This window comes from Eleginops maclovinus, chromosome 2 (genome assembly GCF_036324505.1).
Source record: "Eleginops maclovinus isolate JMC-PN-2008 ecotype Puerto Natales chromosome 2, JC_Emac_rtc_rv5, whole genome shotgun sequence".
NCBI classification, from domain to species: domain Eukaryota; kingdom Metazoa; phylum Chordata; class Actinopteri; order Perciformes; family Eleginopidae; genus Eleginops; species Eleginops maclovinus.
The window spans coordinates 460,249-483,351 of NC_086350.1; the positions used below are offsets into that span (position 1 = coordinate 460,249).

At 46.1% G+C, this 23,103-nt stretch overlaps 1 protein-coding gene across 9 annotated transcripts in view; it reads left to right on the top strand.

The window, feature by feature from the left end:
- The first annotated feature begins 830 nt into the window (after positions 1 to 830).
- Positions 831 to 23,103, top strand: part of dgkzb (diacylglycerol kinase, zeta b) — a 32,887-nt gene continuing 10,614 nt past the window's right edge. For 4 of the 9 annotated variants that reach the window (XR_010167837.1, XR_010167838.1, XM_063905816.1 and 1 more), the window contains exons 1-24: positions 1,388 to 1,516; positions 8,902 to 9,808; positions 10,124 to 10,226; positions 10,363 to 10,458; positions 10,751 to 10,957; positions 12,536 to 12,604; positions 14,006 to 14,077; positions 14,852 to 14,968; positions 15,251 to 15,325; positions 15,633 to 15,734; positions 15,916 to 15,998; positions 16,072 to 16,132; positions 16,309 to 16,422; positions 17,282 to 17,422; positions 17,506 to 17,584; positions 18,115 to 18,170; positions 18,366 to 18,428; positions 18,828 to 18,901; positions 19,869 to 19,980; positions 20,089 to 20,288; positions 20,418 to 20,518; positions 20,857 to 20,945; positions 21,539 to 21,593; positions 21,751 to 21,791. Coding sequence is in view for 7 of the 9 variants with exons in the window: in XM_063905816.1 (XP_063761886.1) it covers positions 8,940 to 9,808; positions 10,124 to 10,226; positions 10,363 to 10,458; positions 10,751 to 10,957; positions 12,536 to 12,604; positions 14,006 to 14,077; positions 14,852 to 14,968; positions 15,251 to 15,325; positions 15,633 to 15,734; positions 15,916 to 15,998; positions 16,072 to 16,132; positions 16,309 to 16,422; positions 17,282 to 17,422; positions 17,506 to 17,584; positions 18,115 to 18,170; positions 18,366 to 18,428; positions 18,828 to 18,901; positions 19,869 to 19,980; positions 20,089 to 20,288; positions 20,418 to 20,518; positions 20,857 to 20,945; positions 21,539 to 21,593; positions 21,751 to 21,791 (2,979 nt within the window). In the remaining 2 variants the exon portion in view is untranslated. Of the gene's footprint in view, positions 1,517 to 8,901; positions 9,809 to 10,123; positions 10,227 to 10,362; positions 10,459 to 10,750; positions 10,958 to 12,535; positions 12,605 to 14,005; positions 14,078 to 14,851; positions 14,969 to 15,250; positions 15,326 to 15,632; positions 15,735 to 15,915; positions 15,999 to 16,071; positions 16,133 to 16,308; positions 16,423 to 17,281; positions 17,423 to 17,505; positions 17,585 to 18,114; positions 18,171 to 18,365; positions 18,429 to 18,827; positions 18,902 to 19,868; positions 19,981 to 20,088; positions 20,289 to 20,417; positions 20,519 to 20,856; positions 20,946 to 21,538; positions 21,594 to 21,750; positions 21,792 to 23,103 lie in introns of all 9 variants that reach the window. The other 5 variants (XM_063905830.1, XM_063905838.1, XM_063905863.1 and 2 more) reach the window with 5 other exon arrangements.

Consider the following 23,103-nt stretch of genomic DNA (forward strand, 5'->3'; position numbering starts at 1 on the left):
GCTGGCTTACCTAGTCCTTTCAAGTCCACACACAAAAAAACACAACTGACCCCTGAGCTTCTGGGATGCTGTGTTGGCAGTTGTGGGCCACCGTAGATTTGGTACCAAAATACTGTCAACTTCTGTGTTAGTAATGATATACTTGATAAACGAGGCGGTGAATGATATGTGAACAAACCACTCACTCACTCACTCACTCACTCACTCACTCACTCACTCACTCACTCACTCACTCACTCACTCACTCACTCACTCACTCACTCACTCACTCACTCACTCACTCACTCTCACACACACACACACACACACACACACACACACACACACACACACACACACACACACACACACACACACTCACTCACTCTCAGTGTGGGTTGTTAACCATCTTTATGTAAACCTATGTGGGAGGGAGCGCATTGCAGACTAGTGCTTCAGAAATGTGATCCAAGTGAAAGGCTCTCATGTTCAATATGTTAATGTGTGAAAATGTAACTCCGAAACATCTTGCAGTTTAAATAGAGAAGAAGAAGAAGAAGAAGAAGAAGAAGAAGAAGAAGAAGAAGAAGAAGAAGAAGAAGAAGAAGAAGAAGACGAAGACGAAGAAGAAGAAGAAGAAGAAGAAGAAGAAGAAGAAGAAGAAGAAGAAGAAGAAGAAGAAGAAGAAGACGAGGTCTTAATGAGTTTATTTCCTCTGTCCCTGCAGCTGTACAGTCTCTCTGCTCCAGCAGGTGGCATAGCTCACCTCTTCACTCTCGGCCAATCAGAGCAGAGCACGGTCGAGAGGGGCGGGGCTTAGAGGGAAAAGGGAGGGAGAGGCAGAGAGCTGAAATAAAAGTAGAAAGAGAGCAAAGCAGAAACACCAGAGCAAGAGAGAGAGGAAGCAACAGGCGGAGAGAGAATCAGAGACAGAAGAAGAAGAACAAGAAGCAGAAGAACAAGAAGCAGAAGCAGAAGAAGAAGAAGAAGAAGAACAAGAAGCAGAAGAAGAAGAAGAAGAAGCAGAAGAAGAAGAACAAGAACAAGAAGCAGAAGAACAAGAACAAGAACAAGAAGCAGAAGAACAAGAACAAGAAGCAGAAGAAGAAGCAGAAGAAGAACAAGAACAAGAAGAAGAAGAAGAACAAGCAGAAGCTCTTTGTGATTTTGAAACAACTTCCTGGATTTTCTGGAGCATGTGCTGCATGAGGAGGGTTCGGAGGAGGAGGAAGGAAGTAAGGAAGCATTGTTAAGAAAAGAACCCCCCCTCACACACACACACACACACATACACACACGCACACGCACACTCACACTTCCTGCAGTTTGTTTTGCTGCTGCTTACTGCTGTAAACTCCACTTCCTGTCGGCATGGCGGGCTGCTGAGAGCCAGCATGGAACCCGAGGAGGAGCAGCAGGATGGAGGTGAGGAGCCCTCACCTCCCACCTCCACCTCCGAGCTGCCCTCCCCAAACGCTGTGGCCCCCCCGGCCCCCTACAGCAGGACCTTCACCGGCCTGAGGATCTTCGGCAGGAAGTGAGTCCTCTTCTTCTTTTTCTTCTTTGGTGTGAATGCTGAGGCTTTCTGAACATGAGTCCCGCTGTCACGGAGACCCGGAGAGGCTGAGACCCCAAAGATTTAGGATAGAAAATGTAGAGTAGGGGTCTCCAGCTCAGAGAAACTGCTGATGCTGACCTGCAGATGTTGGGACGTTTACACAGTTAGCTTCAGATGGCCTTGAGACAATAGTTTAAAAATGTCTCGGCTGATACACTGAGGAGGTGGGAAACATTTCTGACTTTTTCAGATCAAAAATAGCAGTCCTGAGTCGCCTAACACTTAAACCTTTACCCAAAATGAATCAACATAAGGCCCTGACAGAACAGATATGACACTTTCAGATTAAAACTGACATTTCTCATCCTGAAAATGTCAGGAATGGATTCAGCGTCCTCATTTTCTGACTATTGTCTGCAGACTCTAACTAACACAGCTTACTGTAACTGTGTGAACGTCCCAACATCTGCAGGTCAGCATCCGGCAGCTTCTCTGAGCTGGAGACCCATTTTTATTCTAAGAGTTAGGGGTCTCAACATCCCTGGACTCTCTGAGCTGCAAGACCATGATTCTCTTCTTCCCCCACCCTCCTCAGCGTTCAGCTCAGCTCGGGAATCAAAGGCTTTTACTCCATAACCATCATAACGCTCTGTCGAAGGTTGGAGGTGCGGGGCTTATTTCTCTCAGATAATACAGCTTTCGTCTTTTTTGTATTCAGATTTATTTTGCAAAAAGACTCTATATTTCATGTCAACCTTTAAATGGTCTCTGCATCCCAGATAGAGTCGGTGGACAGGCTGTGTCCATGAGAGAGATCAGTCTCTTGAGGATGTTATTCAGGTGTGTTCATGCGTAATAATGTGTGATGTAGACAGGAGCCATCAGCTCGTGATTGCCAGTTTTAGGGTTACAAATCTTTATAAAATGTTCCATTTTTCTCCAAACACTCCAGCCTTCATCTTGAATCATTGTATTTTTTGTGTCTCCAGCTATTTTTCAACATGTGTTCTAATCTTTGATCCCTAAATATCATATGTTGAAATATATTCAGACTTATTTTCGGGTTATATTCAAGCTATTTTTTAAAAGATATTCTTCTGAATATTCCAGATTGTTGTTTGGCTGAAAAAAGCAAAACCCTGTCATAAGAAAAAAAGTCTTACTTGTTGTAGTTAGAGAAGACAAACTTTAAAATGATCGTCTTTACATTAGATAGTTACGGAGGCCAACAGGTGCAAACGGTCCAAACCTCTTCCACCAGGAGGAGCAGCTTCAGAGAGGACGCAGATATAGAAACTCAAATCAGAACTCAGAAACATCTGCAGCAGCTCTTCAACACATGCAGCATCTAGAGAACATTCAGCAGAGGAAACATGAGCAGTTTACTGAAAGCTGCAGAAACCAAACGCTGCAAGAAGCTCCAACACAACGGAGACCAGGGGACACTAAAGAGAGACGCACACAGCTGGAGACCAGGGGACAATAAAGAGAGACGCACACAACAGAGACCAGGGGACACTAAAGAGAGACGCACACAACGGAGACCAGGGGACACTAAAGAGAGACGCACACAACGGAGACCAGGGGACACTAAAGAGAGATGCACACAACGGAGACCAGGGGACACTAAAGAGAGATGCACACAACGGAGACCAGGGGACACTAAAGAGAGACGCACACAACGGAGACCAGGGGACACTAAAGAGAGATGCACACAACGGAGACCAGGGGACACTAAAGAGAGACGCACACAACGGAGACCAGGGGACACTAAAGAGAGATGCACACAGCTGGAGACCAGGGGACACTGAAGAGAGACGCACACAGCTGGAGACCAGGGGACACTAAAGAGAGACGCACACAGCTGGAGACCAGGGGACACTAAAGAGAGACGCACACAGCTGGAGACCAGGGGACACTAAAGAGAGACGCACACAGCTGGAGACCAGGGGACACTAAAGAGAGACGCACACAGCTGGAGACCAGGGGACAATAAAGAGAGACACACACAGCTGGAGACCAGGGGACACTAAAGAGAGACGCACACAACGGAGACCAGGGGACACTAAAGAGAGACGCACACAACGGAGACCAGGGGACACTAAAGAGAGACGCACACAACGGAGACCAGGGGACACTAAAGAGAGACGCACACAACGGAGACCAGGGGACACTAAAGAGAGACGCACACAACGGAGACCAGGGGACACTAAAGAGAGACGCACACAGCGGAGACCAGGGGACACTAAAGAGAGACGCACACAGCTGGAGACCAGGGGACACTAAAGAGAGACGCACACAGCTGACACCAGGGGACACTAAAGAGAGACGCACACAACGGAGACCAGGGGACACTAAAGAGAGACGCACACAACGGAGACCAGGGGACACTAAAGAGGGACGCACACAGCTGGAGACCAGGGGACACTAAAGAGAGACGCACACAGCTGGAGACCAGGGGACACTAAAGAGAGACGCACACAGCTGGGACCGGAGTGCTGGGAGACGCTCAGGATCATAAAGCTGGACTCTGCGGTGGTAACCGTGCATCTGTTTGTTACCTGTTGTATTTTTAGACAGCTCATAAACATCAGGTTTCCTTCAAAGAGACGCTGATCTGAAAGCGTGTTCCCAAAGGCTACGGCACTTCCTGTTTCTGCCGGAGAGGGGGGTTTATATTATGTTGTCTATAAAACATCAGTAGATAGTGAGCGTATCCAAAGAGATCCTCAGACCTGAAACCTCCAACGCTCGTCCTCCTGTTGCAGTAAACGTCTCGTCTCTGATAATCGATTATGTCTCTAAATCTATCAGCTGGAAGCACGTGTTGTTTTGGAGAGTCTTATCCTGCTGATCAGAGATGCAGATAAACACAAATACACCCCAGGGAGTTTATTAACATCTCCTCAGACAGCTCTGCATGTTTCTCATCCTGCCTCTTTTCCCCCTCCGTCTGAAACCAGAGCCCAGTCTGCTCTGAAGAGACTGGTACAATGTGTTGGAGCCCGAGCCAATCGTCACATCACGTTTGGTTTTTCATTCCTGAAACTCTCAGGTTCCTCAGCAGTTACAAGACAAACGTTTTACTAAAGTAAATCAAAACAGAGCTCAAGAGCAGTCTCAGGGCCTGTGGGCTGGAACTGTCTCTGGTGGTTGTGGTCCTGATGCTGCGGTCCAGCAGGCAGATCAGTTGGAGCTGTGTGTGAGCAGGAAGTAGAGGAGAGGGCCGAGCACGCAGCCCTGAGGGGCTCCAGTTTGGAGGATCAGGGTGGAGGATCAGGGTGGAGGGTTAGGCTGGAGGGTTAGGGTGGAGGGTTAGGCTGGAGGGTTAGGCTGGAGGGTTAGGGTGGAGGGTTAGGGTGGAGGATCAGGGTGGAGGGTTAGGCTGGAGGGTTAGGGTGGAGGATCAGGGTGGAGGGTTAGGCTGGAGGGTTAGGGTGGAGGATCGGGGTGGAGGGTTAGGCTGGAGGGTTAGGGTGGAGGATCAGGGTGGAGGGTTAGGCTGGAGGGTTAGGCTGGAGGGTTAGGGTGGAGGATCAGGGTGGAGGGTTAGGCTGGAGGGTTAGGGTGGAGGATCAGGGTGGAGGGTTAGGGTGGAGGATCACGGTGGTGGGTTAGGCTGGAGGGTTAGGGTGGAGGATCAGGGTGGAGGGTTAGAGTGGAGGATGTGATGTTTCCCTTCCACACTACCTGGGGTCTGCCCGTCAGGAGGTTCAGGATCCAATCAGATCCTGAACCTCCTGACGGATTCTAACATCACATCTCATATTATAATATACTATACTGCAGAGGTGTGTATTTGTACTACAGGATTAGAGGTTTGTGTGTATTTGTACTGCAGTACATGAGGTGTGTATTTGTACTGCAGTATTAGAGGTGTGTGTGTCTTTGTACTGCAGTATTAGAGGTGTGTGTGTCTTTGTACTGCAGTATTAGAGGTGTGTGTGTCTTTGTACTGCAGTATTAGAGGTGTGTGTGTACATGTACTGCAGTACATGAGGTGTATATGTCTTTGTACTGCAGTATTAGAAGTGTGTGTGTCTTTGTACTGCAGTATTAGAGGTGTGTGTGTACATGTACTGCAGTACATGAAGTGTGTGTGTAATTAGAAAGGTTAACGAGGTGTTAACGAGCTTTGATGAGTCTCTAATCATAGCTGCTATTAACCAGAAACCTGGAGTCAATTAAGAGTGGCCATCTTTAGAGTCTGCTGGGAGGAGGAGGAGGAGGAGGAGGAGGAGGAGGAGGAGGAGGAGGAGGAGGAAAAGGAGGACAGAATTCTGAGAGTACTTTTCCTTTCGCTCCTTTGAGAACCCGTTGATGCCACAGAGCAGGATGTGTTTTGTACGATGATGGAACTCTGACTGAAGGAAAGCATTTATTCTAAAGCACCCACACTGACCAGTACACTGACCAGTACACTGACCAGTACACTGACCAGTACACTGACCAGTACACTGACCAGTACACTGACCAGTACACTGACCTAACTACAGAGCAGTCACAAACACTTCTTGTACTTCTACTGAAATACATATCTGGATGCTTTCACTCTAAGACATAGTGGGGCAGTCAGTCCATACTGGAAACCATCAATTACCTGTGTGTGTGTGTGTGTGTGTGTGTGTGTGTGTGTGTGTGTGTGTGTGTGTGTGTGTGTGTGTGTGTGTGTGTGTGTGTGTGTGTGTGTGTGTGTGTGTGTGTGTGTGTGTGTGTGGTGTAAACAATTAGGATAATGGAACAATAAACACAGGCTAATTTAGCATTTTGGCTCCTTCTGTTAGCACGCTGGGGTTAGCACGTGATGTGTGTGTGTGTGTGTGCGCGCGCGTGTGTGTCAGGATTACACAGACCCATTTCCTGAGCTATCTTCGTCCCCTGGTTGGCCTGTTTCTATAAATAGTCTGATCCAGGGGGGGCTGTGACTCCTCTGAAGGATAGGAGGAGGAGGAGGAGGAGGAGGAGGAGGAGGAGGAGGAGAGATGAAGGTAAGGTGAAGGAGGAGGAGGAGGAGAGATGAAGGTAAAGGTGAAGGTGAAGGAGGAGGAGGAGGAGGAGGAGGAGGAGGAGGAGGAGGAGGAGGAGGAGGAGAGATGAAAGTAAGGTGGAGAGAGGAGGAGGAGGAGGAGGAGGAGTACCAGAAGAAGGGAAACATAGACGGAAGTGTGGGAAAAGAGAGGGGGAGGAACAAATATAAAGGAAAAGGAGTTTAAGGCCAAGGAGGAGGAGGAGAAGGTTTATTAGATGAGGAGGAAGAGAGAAGGAACAAATGTAGCCAAATATAAAGGAAAAGGAAGTTAAGGGCACCAGGAGGAGGAGGTTCGGGAGGTGCAGTTCAGAGTGTGGCCACCAGAGGGAGGCGGCACTTCACTATGACTAACATGAACGTGAGTTCACTGACTGAGTGGAAACTGATCAGAGGATTTAAGCTCTAATCAGCAGAGTTAAATAAGTAACTGCTCCGGGGTCAGATTCCCTAACTGAATCTGCTAATAATTCAAATATGTATATAATTATATTTTAATTTGAATGACCTGATATATAAGTATTCTAATCATCAGTCAGTAAAACTCTTACAGTTGTGCTGGATCTGATTTAATCAGAGTAGTTTTTAGGCATGCATGTCGCCTCCTCACCTACAGGTCTCTGCACCCCCTTCATACCTCGCCAACCTGCTGAACACCTGCCCCTCTCCCGACGGTCCTCTGGTAGCTCAGTGGTCAGAGCAGGAAGACCATGACTCTCTCTGGGGTCGTGGGTTCGAATCCCGAATCAAATTTTAAATCCTTGAGCGCAGATTTATAGGATGCTCTGTGATTGACTCGTGGGAGAGACTTGATTGGATGAGGTTTATTTACTGGGGATTTAGAACGGAGTTTATTGTTACTATTTATCAAGATGTTTTACTTGAATCAAAAATCATAAAATACTCCAATTAAAAATAATATGTAAAAAGAATCAACTTTTGAAATTGTTCAAGCTTTCTCAAATGAATGTTTAAATATAAAAAAATTAGGTAAATGTGTGATTTTGTTTTTATCTGCAGTTCAACACAAACAGCATCATTTAATATGAATATCATATGTGCTCTACTCTTTCAGTTCATCGTAAACATCATTATCTTCATTATTAAAAAGGACTTTTCAAACACAAAAAAGTGTGTACGTTAAATGAATCAATTAAAAACATAAACATTTAGAAAATATCAAAACTCATTCGTTATTCTCCTTGAATCAAAGACTTAAATATAATATATATAAATATAAGTCATTTTCCTGCTGACATGTTCTCCGTTCATATCTTCATCCCAACCTTAAACATATTTCCCATGATCCCAAAGGTCTCCATGGGGACGGATTTACTCCTCATTAGTTACCAGAGTTTATTTCCTGAGCTCAAATTAAATCAGCCTCCGCTTGAATCCCTGCAGCCGCAGCCTTGAAGTGTTAATGAGTGCTTATTCTGGGATGTCGAGGGGCCGGCGGTCAGTCCGCACAAAGGGACGTATCCTGTGTGTGTGTGTGTGTGTGTGTGTGTGTGTGTGTGTGTGTGTGTGTGTGTGTGTGTGTGTGTGTGTGTGTGTGTGTGTGTGTGTGTGTGTGTGTGTGTGTGAGTGAGTGATCGTAAGTCAGCAGTGTGTCAGTGTCTCCTGTCCGTCCTGCAGCAGCTCCTCAGGTCGTATCTCTTTCTCTACTTTGATTTATTTCTGATTTTCTTCGCTGAACCATATCACATATAATGCGCGCGTGTGTGTGTGTGTGTGTGTGTGTGTGTGTGTGTGTGTGTGTGTGTGTGTGTGTGCGTGCGTGCGTGTGTGTGTGTTGGTGTGTGTGTATCTTTAGTAAAAGTTTCCATTTAAATATATCTTTTAGAGTTGTAATCCCTCATAAAACTTTAATGTTAAGCTCCATATTATCTCTGTGGAATCTGCTCCTGTAAACATGTCCTTTTACTCTGAAGGAGACGCTTATTTCAGTCGGCAGAATATCTGATCTGATATCTGAAAGAAAGGAGATACAGGCTGTGATGCAAATATCAAGAAAACACACAAAGGGATCCACGAATATCCAGAGTTGCATTAATTACAAGAGGAAGGACTTTATATCTGAACATATTTCAGAGACAAAACCCTTTAGAGCATGCTAACAGTGCTCAGAAGGAACCCGTATTATAATACAGATATTAAAGGAGTCACGAAAGAAATAAAGGATCCTTAATGCATACGATTTAAACTGTCATTTGATAGCTGACAGCATGCACTGAATTAAATCAAAGCATGCCACAAGGTGCCGAAGAAATACTCTAAAGCTAACTTCCAGCTCAAGCTAATACCTGCAGGCTAACTCCTAACTTTGCACCAACAGCCGGAGAGGATTTCAGGCGGGGTGTTTCTGCGATCATCATGGACACTTTCTTCCGGCGGCACTTTATGAGGAAGGACGCGGCGCTGCAGGCCGGCCCGCAGCGGAGGCCCAGCGTTGCCATACCGACCAGCAAGGCTCGGCGCCGGTCCAATGCCGGCCTGCCATCCTGCACCCTGACACAGCGCCGTCGCTCCAGTGCTCACCTGCAGGCGGCGCCCTGCGTGGGGGGCGGGCGCCTGGTGAGGCCCGACAGCTGCATCAGGGGGGCGGGGCCTGTGCGGCGGCGCTCCAGCACCACAACACCCAGCCGCAACCCCAGGTTCGCGGTGTGCAGGGGGAAGGCGGGGAAGGCAGGGAAGCCGTGCATCACCCCCCTGCTGGGGCCCTCCATGCTGCTGGGGCCCTCCATGCTGCTGGCCAGCCTCATGATGGCCGAGGAGGAGGAGGAGGGCGGGGGGCAGGGGGCGGAGCTTCCTGCAGAGGAGCAGCAGGTGGTGCTGAGGGGTGGAGCCAGCCTCCATTCAGACAGCAGCGACTACGACAGCCAATCAGAGGCCAGCCAGCTGTCAGAGGCGGAGCCGATAGAGGACTATGCCTCCTCATCCTCCTGCCGGGCCCTGCATGTGGTGAGAGAGACCCCCGCTTCACGGCCCCTGATCCGGACTCCCCGCTGTCTGCGTAGGAACTCCTCTCAGCTGTTGGCAGGAGACTCGGCCCCCTCCAGACGCTCCGTCCACAGGAAGAGGAGGAGAATCTCCACCATCTCCAAGGCCGGGAGCCCCTGGCCGGGGAGGGGCCCCCCTCTGCCCAACCGCAGGACCTCTGTCTGCCACTATCCGCCGGTCTGCAGGAGACCCGGACCCCTGAGCCCGCTGGGGCCCCGCAGCTACCACCAGCACCTACTGCTGTATGTGCAGAGAGCAGAGGGACTGACCCTTACAGTCTGGGGCCACAAAACACCTTAAGCCAAGATTTTCTCTTAAAGTCGAGTTAAGGTTTCCTTAAAATAAAGTAAACCAAACAGCTTCAGTCCAGGGGTTGGGTTTCCTTAAATAAATGAAATGTAATGCTTTAATATTCTGCTTAAAGTTTAAGGTTCCCTTTAATTTAAGTCAGGTTCGCTAAACCCCTTAATTTTAGATGTTCCTTAAAGACCTTAATGTGTTGGTCCTGACAGACACTGAGGTCTGTCCCTGATGTCTCCTGTCCTGTTATTTCTCAGGAAAGCCTTAGTGAAGACGGGTCTGCCGCTTGAGGCGCCTGACGAGGCGGCGCCCGGAAACAGCGACGCTCTAAAGGAGCCAAGCAGCACCGTGGACTGGAGCGTGAGTCGGCTCTCCGGGTTCTGTTTAATAAATACTAACATTAGCGCTGCTTCGGTTGCTCTAAAGATGTTTGAATACAGAGGAACTGTTTGAGCAGCCGCTGCCCCCCCCAGTTCTCAGCCTGTGTTTCTTGCAGGAAAACGCTCTGTTCGGAGATCACATCTGGTTTGAGACGAGTGGCTCCGGAGACTTCTGCTACGTTGGAGAGCAATACTGCATCGCTAAATCTCTGGTGAGTCCACAGTCACATCTGGGGTTATTTTGAGAGTAACAAGTAGATTGTATTTTTTGAATTGGTTTTTTTTTAAATGATGGGCTCTGATCTCAGACAGAGATAAACATTCTTTATGTTATTATTATTGTTGTTGTTCTTACAGCTGACTTTAAAGTTCATAATGAGCAAGATGAAGGGAAGCAGCTGAAGATCTTCTACCTTCCCTAAACACCCGCCAAACCCCTCATACCATACTCTCATCGTACTGACCATATGAAGCTTTGGCATTAACTCTGATTCCTTCCTGCAGCAGAAGTCCGTGTCGAGGAAGAAGTGTGCCGGCTGTAAGATCTCCGTCCACAGCCTGTGCATGGAGCAGCTGGGGAAGGTGCGTCTCTCAGACCCTTCATCTTCTCTCACGCCTTCCTGTCTCTGTCCTCACCGTCTCCTCTGTGTTCAGATCAACTTCAGGTGCAAGCCGTCCTTCAGAGAGCCAGCGTCTCGAGCCGTGAGGGAGGTCAGTCTGTGTTTCCTGAACCGTGAAACGAGTCTTTAAACAAGTCATTAAACAGGTCTTTCAACAGGTCTTTAAACAAGTCTTTAAACAAGTCTTTAAACAGGTCTTTAAACAAGTCATTAAACAGGTCTTTAAACAGGTCTTTAAACAGGTCTTTAAACAAGTCTTTAAACAAGTCTTTAGACAAATCTTTAAACAAGTCATTAAACAGGTCTTTAAACAAGTCTTTAAACGAGTCTTTAAACAGATCTTTAAACAAGTCTTTAAACGAGTCTTTAAACAGATCTTTAAACAAGTCTTTAAACAGATCTTTAAACAAGTCTTTAAACAGGTCTTTAAACAAGTCTTTAAACAAGTCTTTAAACAAGTCTTTAAACAGGTCTTTAAACAAGTCTTTAAACAAGTCTTTAAACAGGTCTTTAAACAGTCTTTAAACAGGTCTTTAAACAAGTCTTTAAACAAGTCTTTAAACAGGTCTTTAAACAAGTCTTTAAACGAGTCTTTAAACAGGTCTTTAAACAAGTCTTTAAACAAGTCTTTAAACAAGTCATTAAACAGGTCTTTAAACAGGTCTTTAAACAGGTCTTTAAACAGGTCTTTAAACAGGTCTTTAAACAAGTCTTTAAACAAGTCTTTAAACAAGTCTTTAGACAAATCTTTAAACGAGTCTTTAAACAGGTCTTTAAACAAGTCTTTAAACAAGTCTTTAAACAAGTCTTTAAACAAGTCTTTAAACAAGTCTTTAAACAGGTCTTTAAACAGGTCTTTAAACAGGTCTTTAAACAGGTCTTTAAACAGGTCTTTAAACAAGTCTTTAAACAAGTCTTTAAACAAGTCTTTAAACAGGTCTTTAAACAGGTCTTTAAACAGATCTTTAAACAAGTCTTTAGACAAATCTTTAAACAAGTCATTAAACAGGTCTTTAAACAAGTCTTTAAACGAGTCTTTAAACAGATCTTTAAACAAGTCTTTAAACGAGTCTTTAAACAGATCTTTAAACAAGTCTTTAAACAGATCTTTAAACAAGTCTTTAAACAGGTCTTTAAACAAGTCTTTAAACAAGTCTTTAAACAAGTCTTTAAACAGGTCTTTAAACAAGTCTTTAAACAAGTCTTTAAACAGGTCTTTAAACAGGTCTTTAAACAGGTCTTTAAACAAGTCTTTAAACAAGTCTTTAAACAGGTCTTTAAACAAGTCTTTAAACGAGTCTTTAAACAGGTCTTTAAACAAGTCTTTAAACAAGTCTTTAAACAAGTCATTAAACAGGTCTTTAAACAGGTCTTTAAACAGGTCTTTAAACAGGTCTTTAAACAGGTCTTTAAACAAGTCTTTAAACAAGTCTTTAAACAAGTCTTTAGACAAATCTTTAAACGAGTCTTTAAACAGGTCTTTAAACAAGTCTTTAAACAAGTCTTTAAACAAGTCTTTAAACAAGTCTTTAAACAGGTCTTTAAACAGGTCTTTAAACAGGTCTTTAAACAGGTCTTTAAACAGGTCTTTAAACAGGTCTTTAAACAAGTCTTTAAACAGCCCCCCCCCTCCCTGTGTTAATGAGTAAAGCTGTGCTTGGTGTTTCAGTCCAATGTGGTGCGGCACCACTGGGTCCACCGGAGGCGTCAGACAGGGAGGTGTCGGCAATGTGGGAAGGTGAGCCCCCGTCAGACCCTCTCTCAGTGATGTGTTAGCAGGACTCAGAGATGTTAGCAGGACTCAGACCCTCTCAGTGATGTTAGCAGGACTCAGACCCTATCAGAGATGTTAGCAGGACTCAGACCCTCTCAGAGATGTTAGCAGGACTCAGACCCTATCAGAGATGTTAGCAGGACTCAGACCCTCTCAGTGATGTTAGCAGGACTCAGACCCTATCAGAGATGTTAGCAGGACTCAGACCCTCTCAGAGATGTTAGCAGGACTCAGACCCTCTCAGAGATGTTAGCAGGACTCAGACCCTCTCAGTGATGTTAGCAGGACTCAGACCCTCTCAAAGATGTTAGCAGCACTCAGACCCTCTCAGAGATGTTAGTAGGACTCAGACCCTGACAGAGATGTTAGCAGGACTCAGACCCTCTCAGTGATGTTAGTAGGACTCAGACCCTGACAGAGATGTTAGCAGGACTCAGACCCTCTCAGAGATGTTAGCAGGACTCAGACCCTCTCAGTGATGTTAGCAGGACTCAGACCCTGACAGAGATGTTAGCAGGACTCAGACCCTCTCAAAGATGTTAGCAGGACTCAGACCCTCTCAGTGATGTTAGCAGGACTCAGACCCTCTCAAAGATGTTAGCAGGACTCAGACCCTGACAGAGATGTTAGCAGGACTCAGACCCTATCAGTGATGTTAGCAGGACTCAGACCCTGACAGAGATGTTAGCAGGACCCAGACCCTCTCAGAGATGTTAGCAGGACTCAGACCCTCTCAAAGATGTTAGCAGGACTCAGACTCTGACAGAGATGTTAGCAGGACTCAGACCCTGACAGAGATGTTAGCAGGACTCAGACCCTCTCAAAGATGTTAGCAGGACTCAGACGCTGACAGAGATGTTAGCAGGACTCAGACCCTCTTAAAGATGTTAGCAGGACTCAGACCCTCTCAAAGATGTTAGCAGGACTCAGACCCTCTCAGAGATGTTAGCAGGACTCAGACTCTCTCAGAGATGTTAGCAGGACTCAGACCCTCTCAAAGATGTTAGCAGGACTCAGACCCTCTCAGAGATGTTAATAGGACTCAGACCCTCTCAGAGATGTTAGTAGGACTCAGACCCTCTCAGAGATGTTAGCAGGACTCAGACTCTCTCAGAGATGTTAGCAGGACTCAGACCCTGACAGAGATGTTAACAGGACTCAGACCCTGACAGAGATGTTAGCAGGACTCAGACCCTCTCAGAGATGTTAGCAGGACTCAGACCCTCTCAGAGATGTTAGTAGGACTCAGACCCTCTCAGAGATGTTAGTAGGACTCAGACCCTGACAGAGATGTTAGTAGGACTCAGACCCTCTCAGAGATGTTAGTAGGACTCAGACCCTGACAGATGACTCTTTCTCCTGCAGGGGTTTCAGCAGAAGTTCTCCTTCCACAGCAAAGAGATTGTGGCCATCAGCTGCTCGTGGTGCAAACAGGCGGTGAGTCAGAAACAATCAGTGCTTCAGGTGTGTTACACCTCCCTGCAGGTGCTCACACTGCCTCACTCTGAACCCTTAACACATGCTGACTGTAGTGGGGATTGAACCGGTGCTCCCCTGATCCAAAGATCAGCGCACCTTCCCACTGAGCCACAGCCTCCCCATATAGCACAATTATTACATCTGTGATACACTAAAATGACGCAGTTTGTACACCTGTGTGACGCCATTATTACACCCATGTAACAGCAGTATAACGTGGGTGTGATACTGCTGTTTACAGCCATATTAAACCTGTATTACATCCATGTTATACTGTTATTACAGCCATATGACACACGGGCACAGCCTGGTACAGATATAGGATGCAGAAAACCTTTCAGGGTTAACAGGACATTAACTTTCCCAGTGGGAAACTCATTTTTCTGATTTTAACGACCACACATGAATGTAGCACAAATATCTTAATTGATCATTATTAGAAAAGTAAACATGATATGTGATTCTATGATTCTGACCCGCTTCACATGTTATCTCTGTGGGTCAGTACCACACCCTTCCACTAAGGTTCAGGAATGTTAGAAAATATGTTTCCTGTATCTCCTTTTAGTTCAAGCTGAACAACCCTGAGCGAGAATGTAATCTCGTTAATTACAACAACAACAAAAAATGTACAACAAGGTGACTTCCTGTTTGTGTTTCAGTACCACAACAAGGTGACTTCCTGTTTGTGTTTCAGTACCACAACAAGGTGACTTCCTGTTTGTGTTTCAGTACCACAACAAGGTGACGTGCTTCATGCTGCAGCAGATCGAGGAGTGCTGCTCTCTTGGTGCTCACGCTGCTGTCATCGTCCCGCCCACTTGGATCATCAGGGTCCGCAAAACACAGGTACACACATATATTTGTCTGCCTGTACTTGTGGGGACCAACCAACTGACCAGCAGTTGTTTTTATCAGGCCAACAATGTAGATTGTTTTGTGTTTTAGACTTGTAAAAAGTAGGAAAAACCATATGTTTCTCCACCTATTGTCTGGATTGGTTTCTATATAAACTGTAAAAAAGTGGCGTCTTCTTGGTCCCTACAATGTCAGTGTTGCTACATGGTCCTCATATTGTATTATAAATAAGATTGACACATACATGTGTTTTGTTTGTTTACCTGTCTTCAGACGTCTCTAAAGTCGAGTAAAAAGAAGAAACGTACGTCGCTGAAATGCAACAAGTTGAGCAAGAAGGGATCTGAGGTGAGGCCTCCTTTTAAGATCCTCCAATCGTCTCCTGAGTTTGTAACAACTAAAAACTATCATTGAAAATGTGAAACAGTTATTATGCAATAAAATAATCTGAATCTATATTTTAACATCACTTTTACTGGCCAAATGCAAAACCTGTAACGACCAAGTGAGGTTCAATAACATCAATATTAAGTCGGATTAAAAGGAAGACTTCAGCCTCTGCACTAACACTGATAACTACAGGAGAGCAACAGGGACTCTCTAAGTCTCTGAGCAGCTGTGGTAATGATCTGATGAGTTATGCGCTCTCCTTCAGGTCCAGGACGGCCGCTGGAAGCCCTTCATGGTGAAGCCGGTCCCCTCTCAGCTGATGAAGCCACTGCTGGTGTTCGTCAACCCGAAGAGCGGGGGCAACCAGGTGCTGTGTGGCCCTTAGCTTTAATGTCGCCAAATCTCTTTGTATTCGATTTTGAAATGTAATTGTTTATTTAAACAAACATATTAATAAATACAAGTTTGACTGTGATTATTATTTATATATTTATTATCAGCTCCTCATCTGATATTCTTCTGTTTTTATTTGTATTTATTTTCCTCAGGGAGCTAAGATCATCCAGTCCTTCATGTGGTACCTGAACCCCCGGCAGGTGTTTGACCTGACCAAAGGGGGGCCCAGAGAGGGGTAAGAATAACAGACCGGGGCTGGGGAGGGGTTATCATGATTTACATTACTATACATCCTGTGTCTCCTGCAGGCTGGAGCTGTACGCCAGGGTGCCCAATCTGAGGATCCTGGCCTGTGGGGGGGACGGCACGGTGAGGACAACACACACTGTGTATACATGGGGAGGCTGCAACCCAACATCGTGTGTGTGTGTGTGTGTGTGTGTGTGTGTGTGTGTGTGTGTGTGTGTGTGTGTGTGTGTGTGTGTGTGTGTGTGTGTGTGTGTGTGTGTGTGTGTGTGTGTGTGTGTGTGTGTGTGTGTGTGTAGGTGGGGTGGATCTTGTCGGTGTTGGATGAGCTGAAGTTGAGTCCTCAGCCTCCGGTGAGCATCCTCCCTCTGGGAACAGGCAACGACCTCGCTCGGACGCTGAACTGGGGAGGGGTGAGTTTATCTGGAGATTAACTGGAGATTATCTGGAGATTATCTGGAGTTTAACGGAGATTATCTGGAGTTTATCTGGAGATTATCTGGAGTTTATCTGGAGATTAACTGGAGTTTATCTGGAGATTATCTGGAGATTAACTGGAGATTATCTGGAGATTAACTGGAGTTTATCTGGAGTTTAACGGAGATTATCTGGAGTTTATCTGGAGATTATCTGGAGATTAACTGGAGATTATCTGGAGATTATCTGGAGTTTAACAGAGATTATCTGGAGTTTATCTGGAGATTATCTGGAGTTTATCTGGAGATTATCTGGAGTTTAACGGAGATTATCTGGAGTTTATTTGGAGATTAACTGGAGTTTATCTGGAGTTTAACTGGAGATTATCTGGAGTTTATCTGGAGTTTAACTGGAGTTTATCTGGAGTTTAACTGGATATTATCTGGAGTTTATCTGGAGTTTAACTGGATATTAACTGGAGTTTAACTGGAGATTAACTGGAGTTTATCTGGAGATTAACTGGATATTAACTGGAGTTTATCTGGAGTTTAACTGGATATTAACTGGAGTTTATCTGGAGTTTAACTGGAGATTATCTGGAGTTTATCTGGAGTTTAACTGGATATTAACTGGAGTTTATCTGGAGTTTAACTGGATATTAATTGGAGTTTATCTGGAGATTAATTGGAGTTTATCTGTAGTTTATCTGGAGTTTAACTGGAGTTTATCTGTAGTTTATCTGGAGTTTAACAGGGGTTTATCTGGAGTTTGTAAACTGATGGAGTATTTAAAGAAGCAGTACTGCAGTTTAGTTTTTCAGTATTTGCTGCTGACTCCTCAGCTCTCCCCTCTCAGGGTTACACCGATGAGCCCATCACTAAGATCCTGTCCCACGTGGAGGACGGGAGCGTGGTGCAGCTGGACCGCTGGAGCCTGAACGTGGAGGTCAACCCCGAGGCCCGGCCCGAGGACGGCGACGAGCATCAGACCGACAAGGTGTGGCTGAGTCTGTCCCCATGAATCAGATATATAACATGAGACAACGGTCAGTCAGAAGTCTTGTTTTCTGCCGTCCTCAGCTGCCCATTGACGTCTTCAACAACTACTTCAGCCTGGGCTTCGATGCTCACGTCACGCTGGGCTTTCATGAATCCAGAGGTCAGTCAGCTCTGAATGAAAACTTCATGTGATGTTCCAGCTCTATGTCTCTGCTGAACGTCTTGCGTCTGTTAGAGACATTTAAACATGAACAATTCAGTCATCGTAGGTGGAGAATAAATCCCAAAGCTGAATGAGAGGGAAATTACTCCGAGAACACGGTGTCATTTTAGGAATTTATTTACTTTAGTCTCAGATTATTTCTTGAACATTTCAGACATTTTTCTCCCAAAATGTTTTACTTGTTAATTGTGATTTTAATCCCACATGTTTGCACATGTATGTTTCTGTGGCCATCCTGGTGTTGTGTGGCCTTTAATCCCATCTTCAAACCTGTGTTATTATTTATAACCTGCTGAATATCCTTTCCTGTAATCCTCTGCCAACAGGGACCTATAAAACCTGATTCAATCAAAATGTTGTGTAGAGCAAACAGTGGAAAACTCCTCTGATAGATTCAGATGAAGTCCATCAGGTGTATCTTTTTCAGACTTTCTATAACTCTACTGGTTCTGCTGGTTCTGTTTCAGAGGCTAACCCCGAGAAGTTCAACAGCCGCTTTAGGAACAAGATGTTCTACGCCGGGGTGAGTCTCCTCTCCTTCTGCACACCCCTTTACACCTCAACATGTTTATAAAGTGTGTGTGTGTGTGTGTGTGTGTGTGTGTGTGTGTGTGTGTGTGTGTGTGTGTGTGTGTGTGTGTGTGTGTGTGTGTGTGTGTGTGTGTGTGTGTGTGTTTGTGTGTGTGTGTGTGTGTGTGTGTGTGTGTGTGTGTGTCAGACGGCCTTCTCAGATTTCCTGAGCGGGAGTTCAAAGGACCTCGCCAAACACATCAGGGTGGTGGTGAGTAGAAACAACGTTCTCTCTCCTTTAGCGTGGATGTATTTGGGGGGGTCTATGGGGGTCTTATTAAGTTTGTTATATAACTCAAAAAAAGAGACAATATTTACTTTTTGCTCAAAGATATGTTTTTTCTGTATTTTCCTTATGAGTAATTTCAACATTCAGACCGATAATTAACACTAACCGAGTTTCGACAATAATATCTTGATGCAAATATCCAGCTACTATGCAGGGGAAGCTGTGTGGAACCAGAAGATTAGACTCCCTCTCTGCCTGATTGCTGGTAGTGTTCTGCTGACGCTCTGGGAGTGCTGCCCTGCACACTCTTGTGGCCGATAGAAGTATTACAACAACAAACCGGACAGTAAATGATCAGTAAACCCTTCCTCTCCTCCCCAGTGTGACGGCACCGACCTCACGGCTAAAGTCCAGGATCTGAAGCTCCAGTGTCTGCTCTTCCTCAACATCCCCCGGTAAACACTGCAGCCCCTCCTTCCACCCTCTGTGTGAAACCCAGTCTGCTCTGATGGGTTAGCCCTGTTGTGATTGGTCAACCGCCTGGAGATGTCCCGCCCCTGGGGCGCAGACATTTTGAATTTACAGTGCAGTTTATATTTATTATTATCAGAGAGTTTTTATTTCAGCATGTTGACGTGTTGTTACGGACATGATGAACTCCATATCATTGAGGTCATTATTGTATCTGTAGGGTACAGTGGACTAGGGTGTGGGTAAAATGCATAGGAATAAAAACTGTGAATCCTTATTGTATGAAGCTGTACCTCATAGTAGACATCACAATACATTGATAACTAGGGCTGAACGATTAATTGCGTTTGCGATAATATCGCGATATGACAAAACGAGATTTTCCAACCGCAAAGGCTGCCATTTGACTGGTCACGTGATCTGGTCACGTGATCTGGTCACGTGACTTGCGAGACGAGCGGGCAGGGAAAGAAGTCAACGCTGCGCTTGAACCTGTTGCACAATGGCCTCAGGCTCGTCAGAAGAGTGCACGGCTGGAAGTTTGGTACCAAAGAGGGGCGGCACGTGAGTTGTGTGGAATTATTTTGGCTTTAAAAGGAAGATGCTGCGCATCGTCAGGTACTGTGCAGAACGGGCCTCGCTACTGTTGCTACCTCTCGAGGTTCACGATTGATTTATTGTGTTTGTTGAAAAATACATGAGAAGAGGACCTTGAAAAAATCGCATATTAAATCGCAATTGCAATATTTTCCAAAATCGTTCAGCCCTAATAAAAACAATGCTCTCTGAGTTTAACGACACAGTCTGTGCCACAGGAGCATCAGACAGCAGTGTTTCTCCTCCAGTATGTGGACCAGTTGTGTGTGTGTGTGTGTGTGTGTGTGTGTGTGTGTGTGTGTGTGTGTGTGTGTGTGTGTGTGTGTGTGTGTGTGTGTGTGTGTCTCTGTTTAGGTACTGTGCAGGCACTGCGCCCTGGGGTCACCCTGGCGACCATCAGGACTTTGAGCCTCAGCGCCATGACGACGGCTGCATCGAGGTCATCGGCTTCACCATGACGTCTCTGGTGAGGGAGCAACATCCCATAATCAACATCAACATGCATACATTCATGACCATTATTCATGTGTGTGTGTGTGTGTGTGTGTGTGTGTGTGTGTGTGTGTGAGAGCAGGCCACGCTGCAGATGGGGGGGCACGGCGAGCGCCTCCACCAGTGTAAGGAGGTGACCCTCTCCACCTTCAAGTCCATCCCCATGCAGGTTGACGGGGAGCCCTGCCGGCTGGCCCCATCCATCATCAGCATCCGGCTGCGCAGCCAGGCCAGCATGGTGCAGAAGACCAAGAGGAGGGTCTGCATGCCCCCCCTCAACGAGTAATCTATCACTCACACACACACACACACACACACACACACACACACACACACACACACACACACTTATATATATATAATATATATATAAGTGTGTGTGTGTGTGTGTGTGTGTGTGTGTGTGTGCAGTCAGCAGCTGCTCCCTGATGCTCTGCAGATCCGTGTGAACAGGATCAGCATGGCGGCGTACGAAGCGCTGCACTACGACAAGGACCAGCTGAAGGAGGCCTGTGAGTGTCACACACACTCTGTCTGCACCGTCACACACACTCTGTCTGCACCGTCACACACACTCTGTCTGCACGGTCACACACACTCTGTCTGCACCGTCACACACACTCTGTCTGCACCGTCACACACACTCTGTCTGCACCATCACACACACTCTGTCTGCAGCTCAGAGAACCTGCCGATGTTGGGACGTGTATTAATGTGCCTCGACTGGACCCCTGTGTGTGCTTCAGGAACACAGTGACATCACTAGGGAACCGTCTTTACGAGCAGCAGGTCCGCTCTGTTTTTAATGAGTGATGAATTCAGGTGTTGCTGTGCTTCTCTTCTCCCACAGCGACTCCTCTCGGGGTGATCAGCGTCCCCGGAGACAGCGACCTGGAGACCTGCCGGCTGCTGATCCAGCGCCTGCACGGAGACTCTGAGGTGAACATACCTGTACACACACCTGTACACACCTACCACCTGTACACACATCTGTACACACACCTGTAGACACACCTGTACACACAGCTGTACACACATCTGAACACACACCTGTACACACACCTGTAAACACATCTGTACACACACCTGTACACACACCTGTAAACACATCTGTACACACACCTGTACACACACCTGTACACACATCTGTACACACACCTGTACACACACCTGTACACACATCTGTACACACACCTGTACACACACCTGTACACACATCTGTACACACACCTGTACACACATCTGTATACACACCTGTAAACACATCTGTACACACACCTGTAAACACACCTGTACACACACCTGTACACACACCTGTAAACACATCTGTACACACACCTGTACACACACCTGTAGACACACCTGTACACACACCTGTAGACACACCTGTACACACACCTGTAGACACACCTGTACACACACCTGTAGACACACCTGTACACACCCCTGTCCTCATCTACTGATATCACTTTTACTTCAGGAAGTAATCTGAGTACTTCTTCCCCTCTGGATCTGTGTTTGTTCTCCTGAAGGACGGAGAGGAGACACAGGGAGAGAAGCTGTCCATGAAGTGGTGTTTCCTCGACTGTAAGCACGTACACGTACACGTACACGTACACACACACACACACACACACACACACACACACACACACACACACACACACACACACACACACACACACACACACACACACACACACACACACACACACACAGAGCTCACCTGGTGTTTGTGTTCCAGGTACAACTGCAGACCGGTTCTACAGGATCGACCGGGCTCAGGTGAGACAGTGGGCGGTCTAACAGACGTCACAGCGCCACCCTGAGGCGACTGCGGGTGTTTCAGTGTTTGCAAAGACTGAGAGAAAAGAGGGCCCATTTATCCTTTCGTGGTGCTCCCTCTCCTGTACTGTGCTGTATAGATGTTAGTGCATGTCAATGGTTATCTGCAATGGCTAGAATCCCTGCATTCCTCCAGAAATCTCAGAACTCTGAAATTTAAGATTTCTGAATTTTTACTTATTCTGTAAATGTGGATTTTATTCTGAAAATCAAAGATCCTGAGTCTGCATGATGCAGAGTAATGAGTAGATCCAGATGTTGTTGCTCAGTATAGAGTTTGTAAAGACATCAAAAGTCCCTGCTCCTCTCTGTGGTGAATCCTTTATTTACAGCTGGAACATAGTGACATCACAATGTAACTTCTGGATAACTTCGGAATATTTTATTAAATATTATTACAGTTTTTTCGCTGAAACACTTTTTTTTAAAGCAGCTCATTTTCTCAAAACACTAAACACAATTCACAAAACCACACACTCAAAGTGCAAAACACCTCATATATCCTGCAAAATGAAGCACTGCACCCAAAACTACATGAACACTTTCCAAAACCTGCAGATGGAGGGAAGAAGCTAGATCTGTGTCACACCATCTAAAGCAGGGGTGCCCAACCAGTCGATCGCGGGCTGAGTTCCAGTCGATCGCGGGCTGAGTTCCAGTCGATCGCGGGCTGAGTTCCAGTCGATCGCGAGAAAATGTTGTGAGTAGGCTATCCTCCTACTGTTGTGTAAAATAGGCCTACGTTAAAACTTCCAACTTAAAACATCTTAAATAGGCACAATGAACACAGTGTGTAGATGTGTGCAGCTGTAGTAAGGTAAATCAGGCATAATCAAACATCTCAGGCGCTTCTGTCCTATCTGCGCGCGCAGGGTATGGTTGCTAGGCTCTAACTAAGGATTCGGAAGGGCGCGAGAAGCTTGACTAGAGCGAGTGGATACTCCCATGGCGGCAGAAGCTACAACATCTAAAACTCATTTTCCTTCAGAGTGGGAGGAGGATTATTGTTTCGTGTATTCCAATGCCAAGTCCATCTGTCTTATCTGCAATGCAAATGTGGCTTTACCAAAGAAAGGGGATTTGGAGCGGCATTTCAAGACGGTCCACAAGAGCTACGATACGAAACTGTCCAGCTAAATCTCCACTGCGCGCCCGAAAAGTCAAGGAAATGAAAAGTCAGCTAGCAGCACAACAGTCCATTTTTACCAGGCCCAATACCACGAGTAAGGCTGCAACCACAGCTTCTTATCGT